At 46.1% G+C, this 27,345-nt stretch overlaps 1 protein-coding gene across 1 annotated transcript in view; it reads left to right on the top strand.

The window, feature by feature from the left end:
* The window catches only part of FCHSD2 (FCH and double SH3 domains 2), a 210,679-nt gene extending 184,883 nt beyond the window's left edge, over nt 1-25,796 (top strand). Inside the window, exons 13-20 of the mRNA XM_074145762.1 lie at nt 11,432-11,593; nt 17,734-17,868; nt 18,483-18,566; nt 19,135-19,312; nt 19,670-19,890; nt 20,907-21,036; nt 21,532-21,614; nt 25,134-25,796. Of these exons, the coding sequence (XP_074001863.1) occupies nt 11,432-11,593; nt 17,734-17,868; nt 18,483-18,566; nt 19,135-19,312; nt 19,670-19,890; nt 20,907-21,036; nt 21,532-21,614; nt 25,134-25,217 (1,077 nt within the window). The 3' untranslated portion in view covers nt 25,218-25,796. The remainder of the gene's footprint in view (nt 1-11,431; nt 11,594-17,733; nt 17,869-18,482; nt 18,567-19,134; nt 19,313-19,669; nt 19,891-20,906; nt 21,037-21,531; nt 21,615-25,133) is intronic.
* The last annotated feature ends 1,549 nt before the right edge of the window (nt 25,797-27,345 follow it).

Here is a 27,345-nt window from a genome sequence, read left to right as displayed (position 1 = left end):
TGGCCGCCACCTGGACATTGAGCCATTGATTGTAACCCTTTGGATGCGGCCATCCAGCCAGTTCCTTATCCACTGAGTGGTCCATCCATCGAATCCATGAGTTTCCAATTTTGAGACCAGGATGTCGTGCGGGACAGTGTCAAATGCTTTGCATAAGTCCAGGTAAATGACGTCAGTCGCTCTGCCCTTGTCTACCAAGTCTGTGGCAGTATTGTAAAAGGCCACCAAATTTGTCAGGCACGATTTGCCCTTGGTGAAGCCATGTTGGCTGTTTCCAATCACTTCTTTATTCTCCATGTGCCTTAGCAAGGATTTCAGGAGGATCTGCTCCATGATCTTGCCAGGCACAGAGGTGAGACTGACCGGCCTGTAGTTTCCCTCCTCATGTTTAGGTGGAACTTCCTGTGTTCAAGTTTGTGCCCATTTCCTCTTGTCCTGTCACTGGCCACCAATGAAAAAAGCCTGGCCCCATCCTCCTGACACCCACCCTTCAAGTATTTATAGGTGTTGATCAGATCCCCCCTCAGTCTTCTCTTCTCGACTAAAAAGACCCAAATCCCTCAGCCTTTCCTCATAAGAGAGATGCTCCAGAACCCTCAGCATCTTTGTAGCCCTCTGCTGTACCTTCTCCAGCAGTTCCCTGTCCTTCTTGAACTGGGGAGCCCAGAACTGGACCCAGTGCTCCAGATGGGGCCTCACCAGGGCATCTCCTTCCCTACCAACCTCTTCCTCTGTTTAGGAATCTCTAATGTTTTTATATGCTCCAGTTTGGAAAAAAATCAGCCTACGCAGGTGGGCTCTTCTTCACGAATAGCTTCACCTCTGTTTTCTTACCCTTGGCATTCGCTCTTGAGGCGCGTTATCTGTGTCAGTGTTTCATTTCCTGTTTGCTTCACCCTCACAGTCTCGTTTGATTTAACTCCACGCAGAATATTTAGCATATAAATTAACTAACTCCGCTGTAATAGCTGTAGAAACTTCCCGCCCATCCTCCCACTTGGAAAAAAAAAAAACCAAACCAAACAACCGCTCAAGTGTTGTGTTGAAAAATGTCATTTATTAGCTCGTTCCCCAGCTGGAGCAGAAAAAGTGTTGGGTTTGGGATTTTTTGATCCTGGCCGGGTGGATTCCCGGGGACTGGTGGTTCCAGTTTGCTGCCATCGCTCTCTTGCAAGCAGTGGCTGAGCTTCGCCTGGAGCCAGGTACCAAGTGATTAATTTTTTGGCTGCAGAGAAGACAAAGGAAACACAGGCTACAGCAGAGAGAACATCATCCTTACCTGCTTTTTATAAATCTCTGGCATCGTATGGTCTTGATTTACGGTGCTGCGGGTGAAGCCTGTATAGCTGGAATTACTGGTGGGCTCCCCTTTCAAGGCTGAGCTAAAATTGATGCCTCAGGGATCAAAATGCGGCCACCAGAGCCAGGGAGGGGATTCTGCCCCTCTGCTCCGCTCTGGGGAGATGCCACCTGGAGTACCATGTCCAGCTTTGGAGTCCTCAGCACAGGAAGGACATGGACCTGTTGGAGCGGGGCCAGAGGAGGCCATGGAGATGCTGGGAGGGCTGGAGCCCCTCTGCTGTGAGGACAGGCTGAGAGAGTTGGGGGAGTTCAGCCTGGAGAAGAGAAGGCTCCGGGGAGACCTTGGAGCCCCTTCCAGTCCCTCAAGGGGAGGGCTCCAGGAAAGCTGGGGAGGGACTCTTGATGAGGGAGGGGAGCCATAGGAGGAGGGGGAAGGGTTTGACACTGAAAGAGGGGAGATTGAGATGAGATGTGGGGAAGAACTTCACCCTTTGCTGTGAGGGTGGTGAGAGCCTGGCCCAGGTTGCCCAGAGAAGCTGTGGCTGCCCCATCCCTGGAGGGTTTCAAGGCCAGGTTGGACGGGGCTTTGAGCAACCTGGTCTGGTGGGAGGTGTCCCTGCCCATGGCAGGGGGTTGGAACTAGATGGCCTTTAAAGGTCCCTTCCAACTCTAACCATTCTATGATTCTATGGTAATATTTTAGGTGAGTCATATTGGATAGGATTATTATTTTTTTCCCTTGGGCTGGTGTTGGCAAAGCTCTTTCCACCCCCCACATCAACAAGGCAGTGAAAGTTGAGCTTCGTGGATTATTTGCTGGTGCGTCCCTCCTTTAATAGCACTGGGCTGTGATTTCAAACTGATCTGCAGGGGAGGGTTTACGTTGGGTTTTGAGAAATTTTTGGCATTCTAATGCCTTTTTTTACTGTACTCAGTGAATTCCACCTCTTATTTTTCATTAAGAGAATTATTTCATCGTAATGCTTTTTTTTTTTTCCCATTAAAAAAAGTCCAGAGTTTAAACAAAAATGTTTATAAATGAGGAAAAAAATAAATATAATATGTTTCCAGAGCATTTAGCCAAAACCATTCCGTGTTGCTTTCTTCTTGGCTAAAATAATTTGCCAAATGAGGCGGTTCAGCCCTCGTAATGATTTTGTTCCTAGAAAAATATTGCGGTGGAATAAAATATTTCTCACAAAAGATCAGTTAGGTTTACTTGCAATCCTAACTTAATCTGATTTTAATATCTGAACGCGCTCGTATGTTTAACCTTTGTCGAAAATCGATAATTTGGAGGGGGTTTTTTAAGCTAAAAATGATTGGGTTCGGGTGGCTTTAGTACAGATCAAAAAGCAGAGAGGGATGCTCAGCAGGGGGAGAAGCCCTCTCCCGTGGGCAGGGCTGTCGTGGGCTTGTTCTGGGGCCTGAAAAAATGGTGCAAAATAAAGCAACTCTGCTTTCAAGAACCTCCATTCAAAACTGCTCTAACGATCAGAAACCCAAATCTTTAAGGGGCCGCATTAAACCACCTTTGCTGGATTTCTGTGTTTGTTTTTACCCCCAACACTTCTATAAATGATTTTTAAAGACTTGTAACCGAGGTGTTTGTGGGATTTAAATGAACAACCATGGCAGGGGGGTTGGAACTCGATGATCTTTAAGGTCCCTTCCAACTCTAACCATTCTATGATTCTATGATTCTATGAACACTTGGTTTCTTAGAGACCCTTTTCTTTCTGGGAAGAGAAGAACAGCGATATATTCCCCCAGGGGTCAATACTTGGTCCAGTCCTGTTCAACATATTCATCAGCGACCTGGACGAGGGGACCGAGTGTATCCTCAGCAAGTTTGCTGATGATACCAAACTGGGAGGGGTGTCTGACACCCCGGAGGGCCGTGCTGCCATCCAGAGAGACCTGGACAGGCTGGAGAGCTGGGCAAGGAAGAACCTCATGAGGTTCAACAGGGAAAAGTGTAGGGTCCTGCACCTGGGCAAGAAGAATGTCAGGCACCAATACAGGTTAGGTGTGGACCTGCTGGAGTCAAGTTCTGAAGAGAAAGATCTGGGGGTCCTGGTAGACAGCAAAATGACAATGAGCAAGCAGTGTGCTCTTGTGGCCAGGAAGGCCAATGGAATCCTGGGCTGCATAGGGAAGAGTGTGGCCAGTAGGTCGAGGGAAGTCATTCTCCCCCTCTACTCTGCACTGGTGAGGCCACAACTGGAATACTGCGTCCAGTTCTGGGCTCCCCAATTCAAGAGGGATAGGGAACTACTGGAAAGAGTCCAGTGAAGGACAACGAGGATGATTGAAGGATTGGAGCATCTCCCTTATGAAGAAAGGCTGAGAGAGCTGGGACTCTTTAGCCTGGAGAAGAGAAGGCTGAGGGGAGACCTCATCAATGCTTAGAAGTATCTGAAGGGTGGGTTGAAGGAGGAGGGAGGCAGACTCTTTTCAGTGGTTGCCAGTGAGAGGACGAGGGGCAACGGGCACAAGCTGGAACATAGGCGGTTCCACTCAAATATGAGAAGAAACTTCTTCACGGTGAGGGTGCCAGAGCCCTGGAACAGGCTGCCCAGGGAGGGTGTGGAGTCCCCTTCTCTGGAGATTTTCAAGACCCGCCTGGATGCAGTCCTGAGTAACATGCTCTGACATGCTCTGGGCAATCCTGCTTCGGCAGGGGAGTTGGACTAGATGATCTCTATGGTCCCTTCCAACTCTAAAAATTCAGTGAAATTCAGTGAAATATAACGTATTCTTGCTGGTTTTAATTTCCACGACTTCCAAAGCGGTTGTTTATCTTCATCTTGTGCAAGCTGTAGGTCTAAAGCCTTCGCTTAATTAAGGTTGGAACGGCAAATAAACAAAACTGTGCCTTCTTCCATGTAGAGCAGCGATAGGTATGTGAGGAATAGATAACAATATTTATATTTTTTCAAACTTGGGAGGTTTTTTTTTTTTCCTTTCATCTTCTTCTAACCTGCCGTCAGCTACGGCAAAAGAACAGCTCAGAGAAGCGGGAACCACCCAGAACTCTGTAAACTTTGTGGGTGGCTGAGGGCTTTTAAATCAGCGCAAAGATAGCCCAGTCCTTGGCTATTAAATAGCAATTGGTAAATAGTGACTGTAAGTAGCGATTTTGCTATTAAATGGGAAAATATTTGTCCTACAGTGAGACTTAAGAACAGTGAAATTTGGGCAGCGAGTGCCGGCTTCCAGCATTCCTGCGCTTTCGAAACTCCGCCGCCTTCCTGGGGGTACTTAATATTGCTGGGAATGGAAGTGGATGCTCGATTGAAAAGAATCAGTGCAGGTCAATCCATGGGGAAGTTGGGGCTGTGCGTCTGCTGGAGTCCCTTCTGTTGAGAGGGAATATCAAGGTTTAAAGCATGGTTTAGTTATTAATGTGAAATATATCACACAATCACAGAACGATATGGAGTTGGAAGGGACCTCTGGAGATCATCCAGTCCAACCCCCTGCCAGAGCAGGTCCACCCAGAGCAGGTTGCACAGGAACGTGTCCAGGTGGGTTATGAATGTCTCCAGAGAAGGAGACTCCACCACCTCTCTGGGCAGCCTCTTCCAGGGCTCTGCCACCCTCAAAGTGAAGAAGTTCCTCCTCATGTTGAGATGGAACTTCTTATGTTCAAGTTTGTGCCCGTTCCCTCCTGTCCTGTCCTTGGGCACCACTGGAAAAAGCCTGGCCCCATCCTCCTGACACCCACCCTTTAAGTATTTATAGGCATTGATGAGATCCCCCCTCAGTCTTCTCTTCTCCAGACTAAAAAGCCCCAAGTCCCTCGGCCTTTCCTCAGCAGAGAGATGTTCTAGTCCCCTCATCATCTTTGTAGCCCTAATACATGGTCTTTTGGAGGGCTTTGAGAGATAGGGCATTGTTTCGTGATGATTTTGTGGTCTTGCAGCGTAGTGCAAAGCGGTGATTTGTCAGCAAGCACAGCACATCTCTTCCTATTTCAACTCATCCCTCTCTGGCTGCCTCCTCCCCACATCAGGGAGGGGAAGAGAAGATTGGGCAGGCTGGAGTTGCATCCTTCCTGCAAGGTGGATCCTACCTTGTGCCTGGCTGCAGGAATAAAAGCCACACATTCAGCAAAGCTTGTTACGGAGCTTCATGCTGGTGGAAACACCAGTATTTCCTCTTGGTGATCCCTTGTTTCCCTCTCATTTAACATTTTATTCTGGCGTAATCATAGAATCATAGAATGGTTAGAGTTGGAAGGGACCTTAAAGATCATGGAGTTCCAACCCCCCTGCCATGGGCAGGGACACCTCCACTAGAGCAGGTTGCTCAAAGCCCCATCCAGCCTGGCCTTAAACACTTCCAGGGATGGGGCATTCACAACTTCCCTGGGCAACCTGTTCCAGTGCTTCACCACCCTCACAGGAAAGAATTTCCTCCTAATATCTCATCTAAATCTCCCCTCTTCCAATTTAAAACCATTACCCCTTGTCCTGTCACTCCATCTCCTGACAAAGAGTCCCTCTCCGGCTCTCCTGGAGGCTCCCTTCAGATATTGGAAGGCTGCTATGAGGTGTCCCCGGAGCCTTCTCTTCTCCAGGCTGAACAACCCCAGCTCTCTCAGCCTGTCTTCATAGGGGAGGTGCTCCATCCTTCTGATCAGCTTCGTGGCCCTCCGCTGGACCCGTTCCAACAGGTCCATGTCCTTCCTGTGTTGAGGACTCCAAAGCTGGACACAGTATTCCAGGTGGGGTCTCACGAGCGCAGAGTAGAGGGGTAGAATCACCTCCCGCGACCTGCTGGCCATGCTTCTCTTGATGCAGCCCAGGATGGGGTTGGCTTTCTGGGCTGCCAGTGCACATTGCCGGCTCATGTTGAGCTTCTCATCCACCAACACCCCCAAGTCCTTCTCCTCAGGGCTGCTCTCCAGCCATTCTCCGCCCAACCTGGAGTTGTGCCTGGGATTGCCACGTCCCAGGTGCAGGACCCTGCTCTTGGCCTGGTTGAACTTCATGCAGTTTCCACAAGCCCACCTCTCCAGCCTGTCCAGGTCCCTCTGGATGGCATCCCTTCCCTCCAGCGTGTCGACCGCGCCACTGAGCTTGGTGTCATCGGCAAACTTGCTGAGGGTGCACTCTATCCCACTGTAATGAAAGCATCAAACCCCTAATTTAGACACAGTGATATTTGAATGTATTTTTAAATATGGAGCTGTTCCCTTGCGAGAAGCAGAATAAAAGTTATACTGCTGTCTAGTATTTTTATTTATTTTTTTTTTCATATAGGTAGGAAGCTGTTAACTCTGGTCTCCCAGTAGAATTATTTCAGTAAATACGTATATATATGCTTGTAAATAACATTATACATCTTTCAAGTGCAGGCCTGACCTAATACTGTAAGCGCTTTTCTGGTTTGTCTGCAACGGAATGAAATTCAAAACATTTGTGGTTTGGAAGAAGCATTTGTTGAATATTAAAGAGCACGATGTGTAAATATAGAGGGGGGGTGACGCGCTTGGGTTTGCTGGGTACCTCGGAATTAAAGCCTCTTGTCTGAAGTACAGTGGAGGATCTGGGAGCAGCCTGTTTATTTTAGCTCACAAGTTTGTACAAACAACAAACTGAGCACTAATAGGAACTACCGGTGTTTCTAGCGTGCCTGGGCTGATGTTTAGGGCTGTTGCGTAAGTCCAGCTAATTGGAAATTGCATAATGAGGTAAAACAGCAAAACAACCCGGCTTAGGGTTTCCCACGGAGTTTTGGTGAAGGCATACGGAAAGTCCTCCTAAAGGAGTCCACCAAGGAGTGTTGGTGGATGAGAAGCTCGACATGAGCCGGCAACGTGCGCTGGAAGCCCAGAAAACCAACCCCATCCTGGGCTGCATCCCCAGCAGCGTGGCCAGCAGGGCGAGGGGGGGGATTCTGCCCCTCTGCTCCGCTCTGGGGAGACACCCCCACCCCAGTGCTGCCACCAACATCAGAAGGACATGGACCTGTTGGAGCAGGGCCAGAGGAGGCCACGGAGATGCTGGGAGGGCTGGAGCCCCTCTGCTGTGAGGACAGGCTGAGAGAGTTGGGGGGGTTCAGCCTGGAGAAGAGAAGGCTCCGGGGAGACCTTAAGCCCCTTCCAGTCCCTCAAGGGGAGGGCTCCAGGAAAGCTGGGGAGGGACTCTTGATGAGGGAGGGGAGCCATAGGAGGAGGGGGAAGGGTTTGAGACTGAAAGAGGGGAGATTGAGATGAGATCTAGGGAGGAAAGTCTTTGCTGTGAGGGTGGTGAGAGCCTGGCCCAGGTTGCCCAGAGAAGCTGTGGCTGCCCCATCCCTGGAGGGGTTCAAGGCCAGGTTGGATGGGGCTTTGAGCAACCTGGTCTGGTGGGAGGTGTCCCTGCCCAGGGCAGGGGGGTGGGAACTGGATGGTCTTTAAGGTCTCTTCCAACCCAAACCATTCTATGCTTCTATGATAACGTCAGAATGTAAAGGCAAATTAGGGGATAGCTACTTTACTCCCCAGATATATATAGACGTGGAGGCCCTTCAGATCGGTGACGTGAGAAAATGAGGAGTTTCTCATTAACAAGCCAAAGCAAATGACTCGCGTTGACCCGCATTAAGTCAATCTGTCACAGTTTCAAAAAAGAAAACCAAGAGAAGGATGGCACTTGGGTGCTGCAGAGTCACTCCTCTCCCCTTCTTTCAACGCAGGTGTGGTTAGAAAGTGGTTTTGTTCAAAATCGTGAGTATTTATCGACAGGAGAGAAGTTTTTTCAGGAATTGCCAGCCCTGCTGTCAGATTTTTAGATGCAACCCTTCCGTGCTACCAGCGTTGGTTTAAATGTGTGTTCTCTGTTTAGCCTGATGCAATGAGAAATCCATTTCTCTGTTTGGTAAGTCCTCCTAAAGGAAATTTTTCCAAAGAAAAGGTTAATGATTAGTTAAAATTATTATTGTTTCCATATTCTTACAGCTTTAAAATATACACACTAATATAATTAGGGGCAAAAGGTAAAAAAAAAAACAAACAAGTGAGAGATATTGCCTTCCTAAGACCAATAAAGGGATAAAATGCTTATTCCATTCACCTCTGGAGCTCAAAACTCTAACACCACCCAACGCTCCCGATTTCAAACCTTCTCAAAGGTATTGCTTTTGTAAATATTTACAAATTTTGGGCTGGGGCTCGGGCCGTACTGACTCACAAGGTTTTCAGAAGATGCTTGATGCCACAATTGAACTGGGAGGATCTGCCTTTCAAATGTAAATACTGGTGTGTGGATCCGTCTTTGGACTCTTCATTCTTTTTAAATCAGTATTTTCTGAATCTTGACTGAAGTAATGTGAGGCATATTAATATATTTTGCTTTTTTTCCTCATTTTCCGGGCTGTACGAACAGTATTTACGGTACGTGTTAATCATTCACCTGAAGACCGCTTGCGGGGAGAAGTGGAAACTCCACCTGGCGAAGTGGCTTTGGCTTTTCCCGTGGGAAATACTTCTCAGGCTTGTCCGATCCTTCGGTCTCCCAACCTAATGATGTGGGAGAGCGCGTGCCTGCAGCTCTCCCCCTACGAAGATACCGTTCACATCATAAATCTTACTCCAATAACTTACCCGCTTTCTGAAAAAATCACATTTCTTCCAAACGGAATTAAAAATAATCTCTCTCCAAAGGAGTTTCATTGTTTGAAACAGGCTTAAAGTCACCTTCGCAAATAGTTTTAAAATGAAAAAGGATCCGTGTGTGGGGTTCAGCTGAATGAAAGTTATAGTCTTTTATATATTTATATATTTTATATATTTATTTTCTGACTTACCTTCTTAATAGGAAGATGGATGGGGCTCTGAGCAACTGGGCTGGTGGGAGGTGTCCCTGCCCATGGCAGGGGGGTTGGAACTCCGTGATCTTTAAGGTCCCTTCCAATTCTAACCATTCTGTGATTCTATGATAATAGTAAAGTGTGTCAAAACCCACAAAAAATACCAGTATCGTTTCAACACACATAATTTTGTATATAGGAAGGATATTTGTAAGAGAGAGAAAAATCTATGTAGCACCAACTGGCTTTTTAATTCACTCTACATCTCTTCTTCCATAGTCTACTGTGCTTCAGCCACTACAGAAAAAGCGTTTTCCCTTTAATTTTTGCTTAGACCCATCTATTTTTGCTGGTTTTGCTTGGTTTCCCAGTGCTGCTGGTAACTTGGTCTATTGATACGGGCAGCGATGCTGAAGTCAAGGCGCTTCTGATCCCCGTGGAAGGGTGAGAATGGAGATGAAATCTTCAGGGGGTTTCTGGTGTCGCCTCCAGCAGTGACTCACTGAAGGGACCTTTGGTAAATCCCATGATTTTTATTCTTCTGATGAGCAAGTGCAACAGGATGATGATGGTAGGGTTGGACAGGACACTGATATCCTCGATTTTCTTCCTAGGTTTGCCCCCCACTTCTTGATGCCATCTTTGAAATTCTACTTTTCTTTTTTTGAAATTTGGATTTCATTTTTTGACATTCTGTTTCGCTTTTCCTGAAATTATGTTCTCCTTTTCTTGACATTCTGAATTTTGCTTTTCTCAAAATTCTGAATTTCTTTGTGCTGCTCTTTCCGTTCCTCCTGTTTAGATTGTTAAATAATTTGGATCAGGGTGGTGTTTTGCCGTGAATTAGTTAAAGCCTTGGCTCCGTCGGCCAGAAAACATGCCAGGATGCTGAAGCCAACCCAGCTGTCAGAAAACCGAAATTGTCATTCTGTTCTAAAGACAAAGCTCATGAGATTGTTGGTTGAAGTGTGTTATTTGTTTAATTTGGGAATTATTAAGATATTCCGTTTCCATAACAAATACACTTCCTGTGATCTCTGGAAAATGCTGATGGAAAATAGCTTCATTTGGGGGTTGGTGGGTTTGTGTGTGTGTATCACATCGGGTTTATTCGTGTATCACATCCCGTTTAGTCCCCAGCTGAAGGGCATCAGGGTCTGCAGCCAGGAATATGCCTGATTTTAAAAATACTATGAAGCATTGGGTTTTGTCTGAGTTTTTGCACTTTGAAAATAACCTAAACTAAGCGACGGCTAGAACATATAGAATGGAGCCACCAACTAGAAGTGGCTGGAAAACTGCCTGGTGGAAAAGGACCTGGGGGTGTTGGTTGACAGCCTGACTGGATATGAGCCAGCAGTGTGCCCAGGTGGCCAAGAAGGCCACCAGCATCCTGGCCTGTATCAGGAACAGTGTGGCCAGCAGGACTGGGGCAGTGACCATCCCCCCTGGACTGGGCACTGGGGAGGCCCCACCTAGAGGGCCGGGTCCAGTTTTGGGCCCCTCATATTGAGGGGCTGGAGCGTGTCCAGAGAAGGGCAATGGAGCTGGTGAGGGGTCTGGAGCACAAGTCTTGTGAGGGGCGGCTGAGGGAGCTGGGGGTGTTCAGCCTGGAGAAAAGGAGGCTGAGGGGAGACCTTCTCACTCTCTCCAACTCCCTGAAAGGAGGGTGTAGCCAGGGGGGCGCTTCTCCCCCCGTAGGAGAAGCCTTCCTTCCTCCCTGAAGGAACTGTAGCCAGTTCCTTCTCCCAAGGAACAGGTGATGGGACAAGAGGAAATGGCCTCAAGTTGCACCAGGTGAGGTTTAGGATGGAGACCGGGAACAATTTCTTCCTGGAAGGGGTTGTCAAGCCTTGGCAGAGGCTGCCCAGGGCAGTGGTGGAGTCACCATCCCTGGAGGGATTTCAAAGCCGGGCAGATGTGGTGCTGAGGGACATGGGTCAGTGGTGGGTTTGTCAGTGTTGGGTTGATGGTCGGACTCCATGATCTGAAAGGTCCCTTCCAACCTCAACCATTCTATGATTCTAATATATGAATAGAAAATTAACATGAACTAATAGGTGTTATTTCAAAACCACCAGCTTGTGAAAGTGGCTGTGCCTGTAGTTTTACATCTCAAGAAAACCATTTCCCATCTCTTGGCTCACACCACGTTCCCGCAGGCAAGGAAATGAAGAACTGGCCTCGTTTCCGTGTGGAACAGCTTTCGGAGCCACCTATTTGTGTAATTTCCGTAATTTGCGGATCAGGAAATAACACGTTTGTACGGTGGCGAGGAGCGAAATGTAATCTTGGAAGAATTCTGACTCGTGCCTGTTTATTCCCGCAGATAATTAAGCTGAAAGCAGAAGCCCGTCTTGACCTGCTGAAGCAGATCGGTGTGTCCGTGGACACGTGGCTAAAAAGCGCCATGAACCAAGTGATGGAAGAACTGGAAAACGAACGCTGGGCCAGTCTGCCTTCGGTGACCAACAACGGCTCTTCACACCTGGTACGGTTTCCAATAGAAATCTAAATCCAATAAAAAACCAAATCGATCATATTGGGTTGGTTGGTTGCTCACCGGAAAAATCTTGTAGCTTTACGTGGCTGAATTTCATGTAGGAAACCCCCCCCAAAAAATGGATTTCTGGGTTTTGTTGCTGAGTTTACTTTAGATTGATTTTTCTGACCTTGGATAAGTGCCATAACATTTATTTGCCATCTCCTGGAAAGGAAAATGTGTGCGTGTTTTCTTTGAAGTTTCATTAATAGTTGACGGCGTTATCTGAGATGCTTGGATGAAAGGCGGGGGTTTTTTTTGTTCCCCAAATGTTTAGAAAAATGTCGACTCCACATCGTCTCTTCCGGAGTCGTTTGTGTGCAGATCGCAGTGAAAGTCAATCAAGAAAGAAAAGGCGGTTTTCCAAATCGATTTGGGTAGTTGAGATGAAAATTTGATTCATTAAAAATCAGTGAAAGATTTGGAAAACAGACTGTCCGTTCCTTTGAGTAGGGTTAGACGGTTCCCTTAAAGAATTTCACGGAATCATAGAATGGTTAGAGTTGGAAGGGACCTTAAAGATCATCGAGTTCCAACCACCTACCATGGGCAGGGACACCTCCCACCAGAGCAGGTTGCTCAAAGTGGATTTGTTGTGGATGTAGATGTTACCACTCTTCACCTGTGAGTTGCTGCCCCGTTATTTGAGATACAGTCCATGTTTGACATTTTCTATATGAATAATTAGTTTCACGTAAAACAGTAAAGGAATTAAATCGGAACAAAGGACAAACTTGATCACTCCTGAATTTCTTACCTGGAGAAGCTGTGGCTGCCCCATCCCTGGAGGGGTTCAAGGCCAGGTTGGACGGGGCTTTGAGCAACCTGGTCTGATGGGAGGTGTCCCTGCCCGTGGCAGGGGGTTGGAACATGATGGTCTTTAAGATCCCTTCCAACTCGAACCATTCTTTGATCCTATGATTTCATCCAGGGAGTTGGTAACTTCAGAAACTGGTCAATTCATTTACCTGAGTATGGCTCACCCTGCCTGAAGTCCCACTAACTCTTTTGAATATTTCATCCGATATACCCCAAATTGAGCTAAGAACCGACTCGGATGGATGGGAGGTTGGTAACGATTTTGTACTCAGTAATACGTAAGCGTAATGGTGTTTGTAACGTCTGTGGTTGGTTTGCAAAATCGGCCTGAGACGTCCCCCACCTGTTTAGCTTGGAAGAAAGCACATTTTTCTTTAATTCAAGAAAGAATAAAAAGCAAATTCATTTCTCATTTCTCTCCTCTCCTGAAGAGTGATACATTTTAAAAAAAAATAGAGATTGCTGAGTCGAGCAGCTGCCTGAACCTACCCTGTTCAGAAAACAGGAACTGATAAAAGAGCTGATGTTCTCCTTTTTTTGACATTGAGGGGCTGGAGCGTGTCCAGAGAAGGGCAACGGAGCTGGTGAGGGGTCTGGAGCACAAGGAAAAGGGTCTGGAGAACTTCTGAGGGAGCTGGGGGTGTTGAGCCTGGAGAAAAGGAGGCTGAGGGGAGACCTTCTCGCTCTCTCCAACTCCCTGAAAGGAGGGTGTAGCCAGGGAGGGTCGGTCTCTTCTCCCAAGGAACAGGTGATGGGACAAGAGGAAACGGCCTCAAATTGCTCCAGGGGAGGTTCAGATTGGATATTAGGAACAATTTTTACACGGAAAGGGTTATTAAGCCTTGGAATGTTCTGCCCAGGGAAGTGGTTGAGGCACCATCCCTGGAGGGATTTAAAAGTCAAGTTGACATAGAGCTTAGAGACATGGTTTAGTGATGGGTTTTTATCAGGGTTAGGTTGATGGTTGGACTCGATGATCTTAAAGGTCCCTTCCAACCTGGACAATTCGATGATTCCGTGATTTTTTGAATTGCCCCGTATGACACGTGATGCTGAGCTGTCACCTTTGGCAATAAAACCACCCAATCTGCTGCTCTTCCCCAGTAACCAACTGAAATAAAATTCCTGAAGGTTTACTCAGCTTGCCTTAAATTTTTAATTTTCTGTGCGTGTTTATATAATATTTAATGAAATTCAGAGGCTTTTATAAAAAGTCTAGGTTTGCCTGTGGATACTTTCCTAACTGTAGTCTTCATACACTATTGAAATTCCTTAATTCACGCTTTCTTTTTAATCTTAAAAGCTTTGGGCAGCCGGAATGTATCTTTTTGTGTAACGAAACTTTCAGGGGGAATGGGAATGTGGTTTTTCATGGCACCGCGGATGATTTGGCGGATGCTTTGCTTTCGCCGACCACCGAAGAGAAACAAAAGCTCCGTTTCAGCCAATACGTGGTGTCTGCGCACAAGAAATCCTGCCCGTTCCCATGTTTCTTCGTGTTTTTCTGCCTCCTCATTGTTTTCTTGGGAATGGTGGCAAACCCTTAGAGGGAGAGGGTTTTTTCAGGGTGTACGGATATTTTCATTTATGTCAACTTTAGTTGAAAAGAGTGAGGGAGCACTGAATCCGCTCTGTTTTCTTCAGGGTGTTGGGATGTTTCTTCTGGGATGTTTCTTCTAGGATATTACACATGGAGCTCAAACACAGGGATGGTGATTTGCAGTAAAGGTTCCTATGAAATCCCTGCTCTGCCCGGTCTGTCTCTTTATTCCCATCCTTAGGAGGATAATTAGAGATTCAAGCCTGGAGTAAGCAGATCCAAGCTCCAGCCTTCCCAAATCCCACAGGAATTCTTGCTCCGAGTGTCATTTCAGATCCTTTCTAGCCGGGACAGATGAGGATGTGTTACCCTGTGTTTAACAGATTGGGGGGTTTTTTTTCCCCTTTTTCCTTGTCCTCCACTTCCTTTTTCTTCCCGTCGTGCGTGTTGGATTGTGCCCAGCACCCTGTTCTCCGTCTCAGCAGACGTGCCAAGGGTTGGCCACCGAGCCAAACCCCGTGCTAGCCCCCGGCGAGCCAGCAGATGCCACGGCGTGGGAGGTTAAACTCTGATTCTTATTTTCCCCGTTTACACTTACGTACCCTCCCGTATTAAAAAATAAAGATGCTGTTGACCTTGGCAGGCCAGATGAGGACAGCCCGGAGATGGAATTCTTAGAACTGTTCCCGAAATTACGCTGCCTGCAATTATTAGAATTCCTGCAGCACGTAACAAGCAGCACTTTCACTCCATCCTTAACGAGTGGGCAGTGATTAATGTTCAGGCACCGGCTACCTGCCGTCCCTGCGTCCTGCGCTGCTCTTTGTGCCGGTGTTTATAGTGACATAATCTGTTCAGCAAAGCTCTTAATATATTTTCTTTCTAAAAAGAAGAAAGCAGGATCAATGGCTTGATATCACTGTATTTACTTAACCTCCTGCAAAGCTGAAGGACTTAATCACCCATCACCTCTCCAGTGGCTTTCTGATATAATGATGAAACGCATAAGCTTGGGAGGGAATCCATTTATTTTTTTCCCAGTGTACATGCCCCAAAAAGTTCCCCACCTCAAGTGCTGGGTCCAGTTTTGGGCCCCTCACAACAGGAAAGACCTTGAGGGGCTGGAGCGTGTCCAGAGAAGGGCACCAGAGCTGGTGAGGGGTCTGGAGCACAAGTCTTGTGAGGAGCGGCTGAGGGAGCTGGGGGTGTTGAGCCTGGAGAAAAGGAGGCTGAGGGGAGACCTTCTCGCTCTCTCCAACTCCCTGAAAGGAGGGTGTAGCCAGGGGGGGTCAGTCTCTTCTCCCAAGGAACAGGCAATGGGACAAGAGGAAATGGCCTCAAGTTGCACCAGGGGAGGTTTAGGATGGATATCAGGAAAAATTTCTTTCATGAAAGGGTTGTCAAGCCTTGGCAGAGGCTGCCCAGGGCAGTGGTGGAGTCCCCATCCCTGGAGGTATCTAAAAGCCGGGCAGACGTGGTGCTGAGGGACATGGGTTAGTGGTGGGTTTGTCAGTGTTGGGTTGATGGTTGGACTGGATGATGTGAAAGGTCCCTTCCAACCCAGACCATTCTATGATTCTAAATATTAGGTTACTGGTTCATACTCAGGCGTGATTGTCGTCTGCTACCACCAACCCGTGCAAACCAAGTTGTGGTTTCACTCCCGAAATACCTGTTGTTGCAAAACGCTACCAGGCTCCGATGAAAGATGAGCTTTACGACACGAGCTGCTAAGCCTCCTGTATCGTTAACGCTGCTCTCCCTCTCTCTGCCTGCTTTGCAAACGATGCTGTTCGAGGAGTTTGAGCAGCCCACGCACTGAAAATTAAAATGTATTTTTCTTCCTCGCCCGAGAAAACCAGGACCAGATGTTTCACGAACGAGTCTTTCTAGACATGATACACTAATTTCCATGATGTTCCGTACGGCTGCTGGAACACGGACCGTGCGCAGCAAAAGACAGTTAGAAACTGGAGGGGAAAACCTTAAATTTGCCGTAATTTATAGTTGGTCGGTAATATATCAAAGCGTTATTTCGTTACCGCAACATCCGTGAAGGCGTTGAAGTGGCGATGGATGCAAACTGCACTTGAATGGAAATGGGGGGGAAAAAAAAAAAAACCCCACGTATGAATTCCAAGGATGCGGTGTAGAACTTACAACATAAAAATTAATCCAAGTCAGAAAACGATGAACCTGCTTTGGGAGCCTGCAGAGTCCCTTTTTGGCCTCAGCTTGTATTTTTCTTGATTTACCAGTCTTTTAGCTGCCCTGAGGAATACCAAATTCACCCCGGAGTTAAAAGGAAGGAATAAAGGGAAGACGGCAAATACATAACAGTGTCGCCTTTGATTCTCTGTCGCCTGTTTTTCACACGAGATAAAGTGTTTATTCAGAATTTAATCCAGGCACGAGGCCAAAGCACAGCTCGTGTCACTGGTGCCCAAACTACATTTATAGAAACTTGTATTTTTCCGGTGTATCGACTTCGGGTTTTATTTAAACTTTTATAGCTAGTTTTTAATCATCGTTCATTCTCTTGATTTTTTTTTTTTATTTTTTTTTAATAATAAACTGCAGCAAATCGATTGTGCAGAAAACACCAGCTGGAAGGCTGATTTTTATTTTTCATTTTAATTTTTTTTTCGAGTTTAAGTATTTCTGCTGCAGTTTCATTTTATAACTCGTGGCCGCAGCTCCGTTAATCTTTTAGCGGCATAAATTCTCCGTCAGTGACTCTTGTTTCCATTAAACTTATTTGTTCTGCCTCCGAAATCCCGTCTCCGAGGCATGTCGGTCCCTCTCCCACCGCTTATCTGTAAAATAAATCGTGTCCAGGAGTTGAGTTGGAGCTTCCAAAATCTTCTCCGGTTCTTTTTAAAGCCCACGGCTTTGTGCTCGAATGGAGAATGGAGAATGGAGAAATACGGCTGAGGAAAGCAAAGGTGTAATTTGGTGACAGCTCTTATTCATTTGCTTTGTTGTATTTGTTTTCCTGTTGTTTTTATTTAAGAATTGTGTGTTGAATATTATTTAGTCGCCATTTTTTTGGGTCCAGTTTCAATAATCGTTAGTTAAAAAAAAACCCACACTGAAGAATGGTGATTGTCCCCCTGTACTCAGCGCTGGTGAGGCCACACCTGGAGTATTGTGTCCAGTTTTGGGCACCTCAATCCAAGAGAGATGTGGAGGTGCTGGAGCAAGTGCAGAGGAGGGCAACGAAGCTGGTGAAGGGCCTGGAAAACAAACCCTATGAAGAGCGGTTGAAGGAGCTGGGACTGTTTAGTCTGAGGAAGAGGAGGCTGAGGGGAGACCTCATCACTCTCTACAACTACTTGAAAGGACACTGTAGAGAGGTCGGTGCTGGTCTCTTCGCACAGGTAATCAATGACAGAACGAGAGGGAATGGCTTCAAGCTCCAACAGGGTAGGTTTAGACTGAACATTAGGAAAGAATTTTTCACAGGAAGAGTGGTCGGGCGTTGGAACAGGCTGCCCAGGGAGGTGGTTGAGTCACCATCCCTGGATGTGTTTAAGAGCCATTTAGATGTGGTGTTGGGGGATACGGTGTAGGGGAGAACTTTGTAGAGTAGGGTAGATGGTTGGACTCGATGATCCCAAGGGTCTCTTCCAACCTGGACGATTCTATGATTCTATGATTCCTTCATACTGTTATTTCTTCACTGATTTTTCTTCGATGGTTTCATGCCAAATGCGATTTATTTTAACAGATTAACGCCGACGCAGAAAAGGAAGAAGGTGAAGAGTTTGAAGACAGCATGGATGTGTTTGATGACAGCAGCTCTAGTCCTTCTGGTACTCTAAGGAATTATCCTCTCACCTGCAAAGTTGTTTATTCATATAAGGTTTGTGATTTCTGTTTTTTTAAGCCATTAAAAAAATGAATTATGCAAGAAACAAATGAAGAGATGTAACTGTTTGGTGGGAGTTTGAGGCAGAACGTCGGCGTTTGGCTCAATAATGGTGCAAATTAAATACATGGAACCTTTAGCTGGGAAAAAATGAGTTCTGTTGCGGGTGTTGCTGGATGAGAAACCCCTCCTCCTGCAACGCCCGCGCCACAAAGCTCCTCTTTGTGCCGGGATCGTGAAACCACCATTCAGGAGTTGAGGCTCCGCTGACAAACTGCATTCAGGCTATTTACCGCCGCTGGGTCGGCTGTAAATCACACCGGAGCCAGCGGCAGAGCACGGGGTAATTAGGGCTTGGAAAGTAAATAGGCTTGGACGCGCTGGGTGGTATCCAGGGTGCTCCCGTCGGACCTCTGGGCTCAAAAAGGGTCTTGTGAACGTCAGAAAAACCCTTATTAATATGTTTTAAAGCATGCTCTATCATCAAATTTTAATATTTTTTTTTTTTTTTAGAAAAAACGTAATTTTTAATAAAAGCCTGGACGAGAATGTTCTTTACACTGCCTGAAAACACTTTTATTTTCTAATTTTCCTGTTATTTTCGTCAGGCTTCTCAGCCAGATGAGTTGACCATAGAGGAACACGAGGTGTTGGAGGTTATTGAAGACGGAGATATGGAAGACTGGGTGAAGGTATCATTTTCCCAAGACGGCTTCTTTTCCCTGTTACTTTTGGAACTAGAACTTGGGATGGGAGAAAGGATTTACAAAGGGGCCACAAAGATGATGAGGGGACTAGAACATCTCTCTTGGGAGGAAAGGCTGAGGGACTTGGGTCTTTTTAGTCTGGAGAAGAGAAGGCTGAGGGGGGATCTGATCAACACCTATAAATACTTAAAGGGTGGGTGTCAGGAGGATGGGGCCAGTCTTTTTCCAGTGGTGCCCAGTGACAGGACAAGACGAAACGGGCACAAACTTGGACATAAGAAGTTCCATCTAAACATGAGGAGGAACTTCTTTCCTGTGAGGGTGGCAGAGCCCTGGAAGAGGCTGCCCAGAGAGGTGGTGGAGTCTCCTTCTCTGGAGACATTCAAAACCTGCCTGGACACGTTCCTGTGCAACCTGCTCTGGGTGGACCTGCTTTGGCAGGGGGTTGGACTGGATGATCTCCAGAGGTCCCTTCCAACCCCGTAACATTCTGTGATTCTGTGATTTGGATTCTTTGCAAAAACAGAACATCTTTTCTGTCATTCGCTTCCAGGCACGGAATAAAGTGGGTCAAGTGGGTTACGTGCCGGAGAAGTACCTGCAGTTCCCAACCTCCAGCAGCCTCTTGAGTATGCTCCAGTCCCTGGCGGCGCTGGATACTCGCTCCCACACCTCAAATAACTCCACCGAGGCTGATTTAGTCTCAGGCAGCCTGAATGGAGACTCCAGTGGTAAATACCGATAAAAATATATATAGTATATTAAGCTTGTTCTTGGAACCATTCTGTGTCTTGAGTTTGGACGTCGCACGTGAGAATTTCTCATATTTGACCTGTATCTGAGAACAACTGTTAATTCAATTTAGAATTGAGATTAAGCTTAGCTAAAAATAAATAAAGGTAAAATAATTTGACTCTGCAATTATATATAGTCCTTGATCGCGTACAGTAACATGGTGGGTTTTGTCGTTGTTGCGTTGACGGTTGGACTCCATGATCAGAAAGGTCCTCAACCGTTCTCTGATTCTATGATCATTTTTTTAAGCTCAACCTAATTCCACATTATTATTATTTTCCCCCATTCTGCAGTCTGTTTTGTAAAAGCACTTTACGATTACGAGGGCCAGACAGACGACGAGCTGTCCTTCCCGGAAGGAGCCATCATCCGCATCCTGAACAAGGAAAATCAAGACGATGATGGCTTTTGGGAAGGAGAATTCAACGGCCGCGTTGGGGTGTTCCCATCAGTATTAGTCGAAGAGCTGACGGCTTCGCAAAATGGGGAGACTCAGTGGATTGGAGATATTCAGGTATGGAACCAGTCAGCTTGAACATATAAAATTAATTTGTTTGGGTTTTTTGCAAGGCTGGAAAGATCTGCCACTTCTTTAGAGAAAAAAAAATCAGGAAAATTTTTAAGAAATTTAAGAAAAAATAATTTAATTTAAGAAAAAATTTAAGAAAAAAATAATAACCAACCCTGAGTGCTTACATTTTAATTTCTTACCCAGCCTAATAATTATCAACTGATCTATCGTGGCAAGTGTAACGGATTTGTGAATAAAGGTAGAAAGGAAATGAACCAAAGGAGAAAATTCAGTCTGCTTCCTGAAATTAATTTATGGCGCTGACTGAGCCATCAAACACAACCTGGCAAAAAGAGAATTACCGGCTCCCTCAGCCCTAATTTAATGTTTTCATACTTAAATCTGTTCCGTATTCTCTCAATTTCTGAGGGGCAGAATAGTGCCGAATGTTGTATCACAGCAATTTCTGCAAAAACATCCTCAGTTCAGTATAGTTCTGTAATCCTTATATCATATTAGAAAATCAGACACATTCTCGTGGGTGATTGTGGTGCTGGCAACTGGACGTCCACATTCCCTACAAAGTAATTCCTCCCATATTTTTATCCTTTGATTTGGGAAGACCGTGAAAACTTAACATTAAACTGATAAATACGCAGCTGAGTTGGGATAAAACTCAGGATCTTAATGCTTTTGTGTGAATATCGTGGAGAAACACACTTGGTCGAATGATTTTTTTCCGATAACCTTCAAAAAGTCCGCCTGAATTATCTGGGAGAGGATGAAAATCTCTGCTCGGTGGCAACCTGTGATTTAGAAAAAATAAATTATCCCTGTTGGATATCTTGGTTTTCCTTCCCAAACATACCTGACAGCACTTTTGACAGATGGTTTTTCTCCAGGTGAAAGTTCCTGGCATATTGATGTGTCGGAGAACTTACTGCAGTTTGGTGTGTACGATAAAAAACACCGAGGAGTAAGGATTTCTGCATATCCCCCCCCCCATCTTTTTAACGCAGGTATCCCCCACTCCGAAGCCTAATAACGCCCTTCCGCCGCTGCCGCTCTATGACCAGCCACCCACCAGTCCCTACCACAGTCCGGATAAAAGAGGTTCTCAGTACTTCCCCAGGTCGCCCTCAACTAACGGTAAGGAATTTTCTGATAATAAAAGAAATATTTCATAGAATCATAGAATGGTTAGAGTTGGAAGGGACCTTAAAGATCATCCAGTTCCAACCCCCCTGCCATGGGCAGGGACACCTCCACTAGAGCAGGTTGCTCAAAGCCCCATCCAGCCTGGCCTTGAACACCTCCAGGGATGGGGCAGCCACAACCTCCCTGGGCAACCTGTTCCAGTGCTTCACCACCCTCACAGGAAAGAATTTCCTCCTAATATCTCATCTAAATCTCCCCTCTTCCAATTTAAAACCATTACCCCTTGTGCTGTCACTACAGCTCCTGACAAAGAGTCCCTCTCCGGCTCTCCTGGAGGCTCCCTTCAGATATTGGAAGGCTGAATTTCAGCTAAGTGCTTAATTTAGAACGTTTGTATTTCAGAGGGGGGAGGAAAAAAAGCAGCTTTTTTGGCCACACAAAGTTAATTCATCAATACTGAGGATGGGTTGTTGCTTACTCTTTCAGAAAACAGCTTCAGTTCCGAGTCCCCGGGATTCTCACAACCTCCGCGAATTCCTCCCGAAACTTCCTACGGCAAACTGCGACCTGTAAGTTAAAAAACAAATATAGTTGTTTTTATCGATGCTACGAAGTTATTGGGCCAAGTCTGGGTAAATCGGGTATATTCAAAGCAGGGTGGTGACGCAGCGCCTGACAATACCACAGAATCAAAGAAGTGGGGGGGCTGGAAGGGACCTCTGGAGACCACCCAGTCCAACCCCCTGCCAGAGCAGGTCCACCCAGAGCAGGTTGCACAGGAACGTGTCCAGGTGGGGTTTGAATGTCTCCAGAGAAGGGGACTCCACCACCTCTCTGGGCAGCCTCTTCCAGGGCTCTGCCACCCTCACAGGAAAGAAGTTCCTCCTCATGTTCAGATGGAATTTCCTGTGTTCCAGTTTGTGCCCGTTGTCCCTTGTCCTGTCCTCGAGCACCAGCGAGAAGAGTTTGGCCCCAGACTTGCCATCCTCTTGCCACCAGCCCTTTAGCTATTGCTCAGCATTGATGAGGTCCCCTCTCAGTCTGCTCTTCTCCAGCTGAACAGCCCCAGGTCCCTCAGCCTTTCCTCAGCAGAGAGATGCTCCAGGCCCTCATCATCTTCGTAGCCTCTGCTGGACTTTCTCCAGCAGTTCCCTGTCCTTCTGGAACTGGGGGAGCCAGAACTGGACCCAGTGCTCCAGATGGGACCTCCCCAGGGCAGAGTAGAGTGGGAGGATGATCTCCCTCCACCTGCTGACCACGCTTTTTTTAATGCCCCCCAGGAGACCATTGGCCTTCTTGGCCACATGGGCATGATGTTGGCTCATGGTCAACTTGTTGCCCACCAGGACTCCCAGGTCTCTCTCTGCAGATCTGCTCTCCAGCAGGTCACCCCCAACCTGTCCTAGTCCATGGGGTTATTCCTCCCCAGGTGCAGGACCCTACACTTGCCCTTGTTGAACTTCATGAGGTTCCTCACCACCCAACTCTCCAGCCTGTTCAGGTCTTACTGGATGGTGGCACGGCCTTCTGGTGTGTCGAACCAGATTTGGCTCTCTGCGTTCTGCAAATCCAATTACAAAAATATAAAATCCAAGTATAAAAATGCGCTATCTCAGATGAATAGTGCGAGGAGAGGTCTGTTCAACCCCCTTGGATAATTCCGAAGAGGTGTCAGACGGTGATAGAACACGAGAGCTATTTGAGATCAAGTGAACGCTAGAACAAAACAAAGCTGCCCTTGTTTAAACACTTAAGTCCCTGTGTTTAAAGATGACCTTGAATCTTATCCATCCCCTTTTTTTTCCTCTAACCCGCCCTTCCGTGGCTGCCGTTGCAGCTGTAAATACCCCTGGCTCTGCGTGAGGCGTATCGGTCCTGAAATCCAACCTGGGAGGAAATTACATCTTACAACGATAGTAAAATAGATATCAGTCCATAAAATTCCACTGCCTTTTCAGGCGCTGGGAGATCATTTCTGTTCTTGCCACCTGTAATAACCCCTAAACAGACCTAAAAAAGGGGGTGGCGAATAAATGCCAGAGCTGGATTTGTCCAAATCACAGGTTTTGTCCAATTTCTGCTTCTCCAACGTGCTGGCGGACAAATCTGCTGACCGGCAGTTTGACGTGATACGCGGTCCGTGGGACTCGGTGGCATTTAGGGTTACATTTATATCCGGACCTCTTGATTTGAGGAGTTTGGATTAAAAATTCTTCAAGAAAAGATGAAATGATCTATATATTTCATATATTTTGCGATGTCTTTGCTGCCTGGGAAGGGAAGGGAAGGGAAGGGAAGGGAAGGGAAGGGAAGGGAAGGGAAGGGAAGGGAAGGGAAGGGAAGGGAAGGGAAGAGGGAAGGGAAGAGGGAAGGGAAGGGAAGGGAAGGGAAGGGAAGAGGGAAGGGAAGGGAAGGGAAGGGAAGGGAAGGGAAGGGAAGGGAAGGGAAGGGAAGGGAAGGGAAGGGAAGGGAAGGGAAGGGAAGGGAAGGGAAGGGAAGGGAAGGGAAGGGAAGGGAAGGGAAGGGAAGGGAAGGGGGAAGGGGATAAGAAAAAGGGAAGGGGATAGGAAAAAGGAAATGAAAGGATTTAATCAGTTAGAACTTGCAAAATCCATCTCCCAGGATTAACTTTGAAATCAAGTTTGGAGAGGTTTTGAAATCCTCAACCAAATCATATTAAGATGTGACATTTGTATTTTCCTGCCATTCTCGATGCATGAGGCTGCAGAAAAAGAGCACTTTTGGATATTCAGAAATTATTTTGTGAATATTTCAGTAGGCAGTGAGTTAGGCCTTATTCATTGACATACGTGAGGCAGAGGTAGTACTGCATCGTTAAGTATTTAATTACTGAACAAAGAAGTTTCACCTTATCTTATTCCCTTGTAAAAAGACACCGATTCAGCTTCTCTATTCCGTAAATTTGTATTTTCTTCATCAATTTCTTGCCACTTAATGTCTTTTCAAGCTAATACTCCAGTGTCATGCCTTAAGTAAAAGGATTTCTGTTAATAATTCCATTTGAAATATGCCTGGTTTGAAAATACTGGGACGTTTGTCCTGGTGTTGCTCCACAATCCCTGCTTTCCTTTTTCACTCTGGTGGATTTTGAAACCACGTGATAAAAACCCTGCATGAAATGCTGTTAGCGCTGAAGGTAATCTCTTATCGGGAGCAATAATAACTTTATTGATGTGGCAGAGTGTAAAAATAGCATCAGATTTCAGGTGTATATCGTTAGGGTCAGTGATTGATTAAACACGAGTAAGCTGCTTAGATCCAACAAGGCGTTCTTGTAGTTCCCAGGCAAGGACATCATCAGATGTCAAGTTCCGAGTCCGTCCCAGGATTATCCGTGGGTACAGGCAGAATAAATAACTTATTTCACTCGGTGTGTTTGCCCTGGGGTAGCTGCTGGTCATCCTGGAGCAAAATCACCCCAGAGTGGTGACGTTTAATAACGAAGAGCCTTGACGATGAGGGGACTAGAACATCTCTCTGATGAGGAAAGGCCGAGGGACTTGGGGCTTTTTAGTCTGGAGAAGAAAAGGCTGAAGGGAGATCTGATCAACGCTTATAAATACTTCAAGGGTGGGTGTCAGGAGGATGGGGCCAGGCTTTTTTCAGTGGTGCCCAAGGACAGGACAAGAAGTAACAGGCACAAACTTGGACATAAGAAGTTCCATCTCAACATGAGGAGGAACTTCTTTCCTGTGAGGGTGGCAGAGCCCTGGAAGAGGCTGCCCAGAGAGGTGGTGGAGTCTCCTTCTCTGGAGACATTCAAACCCCGCCTGGACACGTTCCTGTGCAACCTGCTCTGGGTGGACCTGCTTTGGCAGGGGGTTGGACTAGATGATCTTCAGAGGTCCCTTCCAGTCCCCACCATTCTGTGATTCTATGATGGCTTAATTGGAGGCTACTAGACCTGAACTCAGCAGGTTACTCACCGCAGTTGTATTGATCTCAATAACGATCTGTATATTTGCATCATCTGGGTGTATAAGGCCCAAAGCTGCAGTTTTATTCTGTACAAGTTCTGAAGTGGTGATGGTTTTCTGATAGTTACGGGCTGGTTCTGGCTGTTTCAGGTGCGAGCGGCTCCGCCACCCCCTACACAGCATCATCGCCGGCCAACAGAGAAGATCGAGGACGTGGAAATTACTCTGGTGTAACGATGGGACTAGTTCGGTAGTAGTGCTACAATCAAGACCAAACGCGGTATTTGGTCAATCTCGTTTTTAGGCACCTTTGCATGATGAAGACTTTTAAATAGAGCAAGAGATGGGGAGGGGTTTCTGTGGCAGTGACATGGTGGATTCCTTCCCCGGTCAGTCATGAATATTTTGTGCCTTTTAATTTTTTTTGGCTGTCGTTTTGATTTATAGACATCATTCTTCCTCTCTTAGCACAAAACCAAGACGGGCCAAACAGCGAGCGGAGATTTGCCTCGGAGCAGGTTCCTCTCTTGGCTGAAAACGGTCAATTTTTCTACGGAGGCCGAGGAAAAGAAAAAAAAAAAGCCTCATTCATGCGATTTAAGTCAGAGCATATTTCCATCCCGTGCGTTAGTACAGTATATTACTGTTGCCATAGGAATGTGTTAAAAGATTGTCAATTCTTCAAGTAGCGTTAACTTGTCTGATTAGGTATTAATCAGAGCTCGCGGAATGAAAAAAAAAGGGAACTGAAACGAGAAGTCTAAGGAGAGGCTGGCTCCTCTTTAATCCCCTTCGCGGAAAGGAAGAAGCAGGAAAAAAAACAAAAAAAAACAAAAAAATAATAGTCTTAGAGATAAGGAAACCTGATGCGGATCATACGGCGTTAATGACGTTAATGCACACACCTCTGCGGTAATTAACAGTTAAACAGAACTAAATGTTCTTTGTATTAATATTTATGCAGTACATTTAGTAATAGAGTATCTAATATGGAGGTGCTGAATTAGTAGCAACATCTTGTTCCATAGCATAAACCAACTGGTAGAAAAATAAGTGAGATTTTTGTCTAGATCTGGAAATTGAGCTGCTTTTTTTTTTTTTTTTTGGTTTGGTTTTTTTTTTTTTTAGCAGATTTTGGGGGTTTCGGTTGATTTTTTTGGTTTTGTTTTGTTTTTTAAAGTTTTTGGGTCACTCTTATCCCAGTTATTGCCGTGTACTTTATTATCCGACGTTAGCAATATATCTTCATCAACAACACATCAGGCTAGAGTTAGAAGTTCCATTTAGAGTATTTACCCGCGTTATTTAGTCGTCGCATCGGATGGTCCCGTAGCATTTTCCCGTACGAAGCCCGTTCCGGAGCCAGGAACAGCTCTGGCTTCCGCGAAGCCTTCAGGAACGGGACAGCCGGGACTGTGGCCTCAAAGTACTCTTAGAAAGAGGAAAAGAATTTCAAAACTTCCATTTTTCAATCGGAGATCCTCGGAAGCTTTTTTTTGTTGTTGTTGTTGTTGTTGTTGTCGTTTGCAAGAAAAGGGCAGAGGGAATTCGGAGCTGTCACACGGAAACGGTCAGAGGAGAGGGAAAAACTGGATGAAAAGAGGATTTTCTTGAGGTGTGCTTATGAAATTATTTTCAGCAATCTCCCAGCAGATCAAAGCTTCGGTTCAAAAGCATCACGAGGTTGGTTTTTTTGAGCTGTCCCGTGGCTTCTATGAAACGCTCTCTTCTGTCTTCATTTTTTTTTTTTCCTAAGCCAGGAAGTTTTCTACCTTTAATTTACTAACAAGGGCTATTTTTCGAAGCTGCGTTTACACACACACACACACACACACAAAAAAAATCAATCCTCTACCAAGATTTTTATCATAAACTTTGCACATCCTCGTAAATCCCACCCCAGGCTGGGTCTCCCAGACGTCCGTGTTTGCCAATCTCCTTTCCCAGGGAGGGGGGGATCTCGCACCGAGAACGGGGGCCGTTGGAAGCAAATAATTCCCGGCTCGGTTCCGAAACCGCTGACCGTCCCGAGTGAAGCCTTTTCCATATTTTTCATTCTTTTGCACCTCTCGTCCCGTTGATCTGTTCGAGGTCTTTTTTTTATGTGTTTATCGAACTTATTCTTAAGTTTAAAAAATAAAAAAAAGAAAAAAAGAAAAAGAAAAGTTTTTTAAAAAAAAAAGATTTAACTGTTTTCGCAAAAATTTGGAAAGCTTCCCGATGCAGGAGAAAAGCAAGAGTTGCCATAACGCTCACGTTCCATTTCTTTGGCCAGTTTTTCTTGTGTCCTTCATACCCGAACTTTCAAAAATTCCGAAAGTGTTATTTAAAATCTCTTTTAGTTGTATTTTAAAATATTTTC

This window comes from Numenius arquata, chromosome 1, assembly GCF_964106895.1.
Source record: "Numenius arquata chromosome 1, bNumArq3.hap1.1, whole genome shotgun sequence".
Lineage (NCBI taxonomy): Eukaryota > Metazoa > Chordata > Aves > Charadriiformes > Scolopacidae > Numenius > Numenius arquata.
The sequence above is the reverse complement of the archived record's forward strand: the minus strand, read 5'-3'. Positions and strand labels throughout refer to the sequence as shown.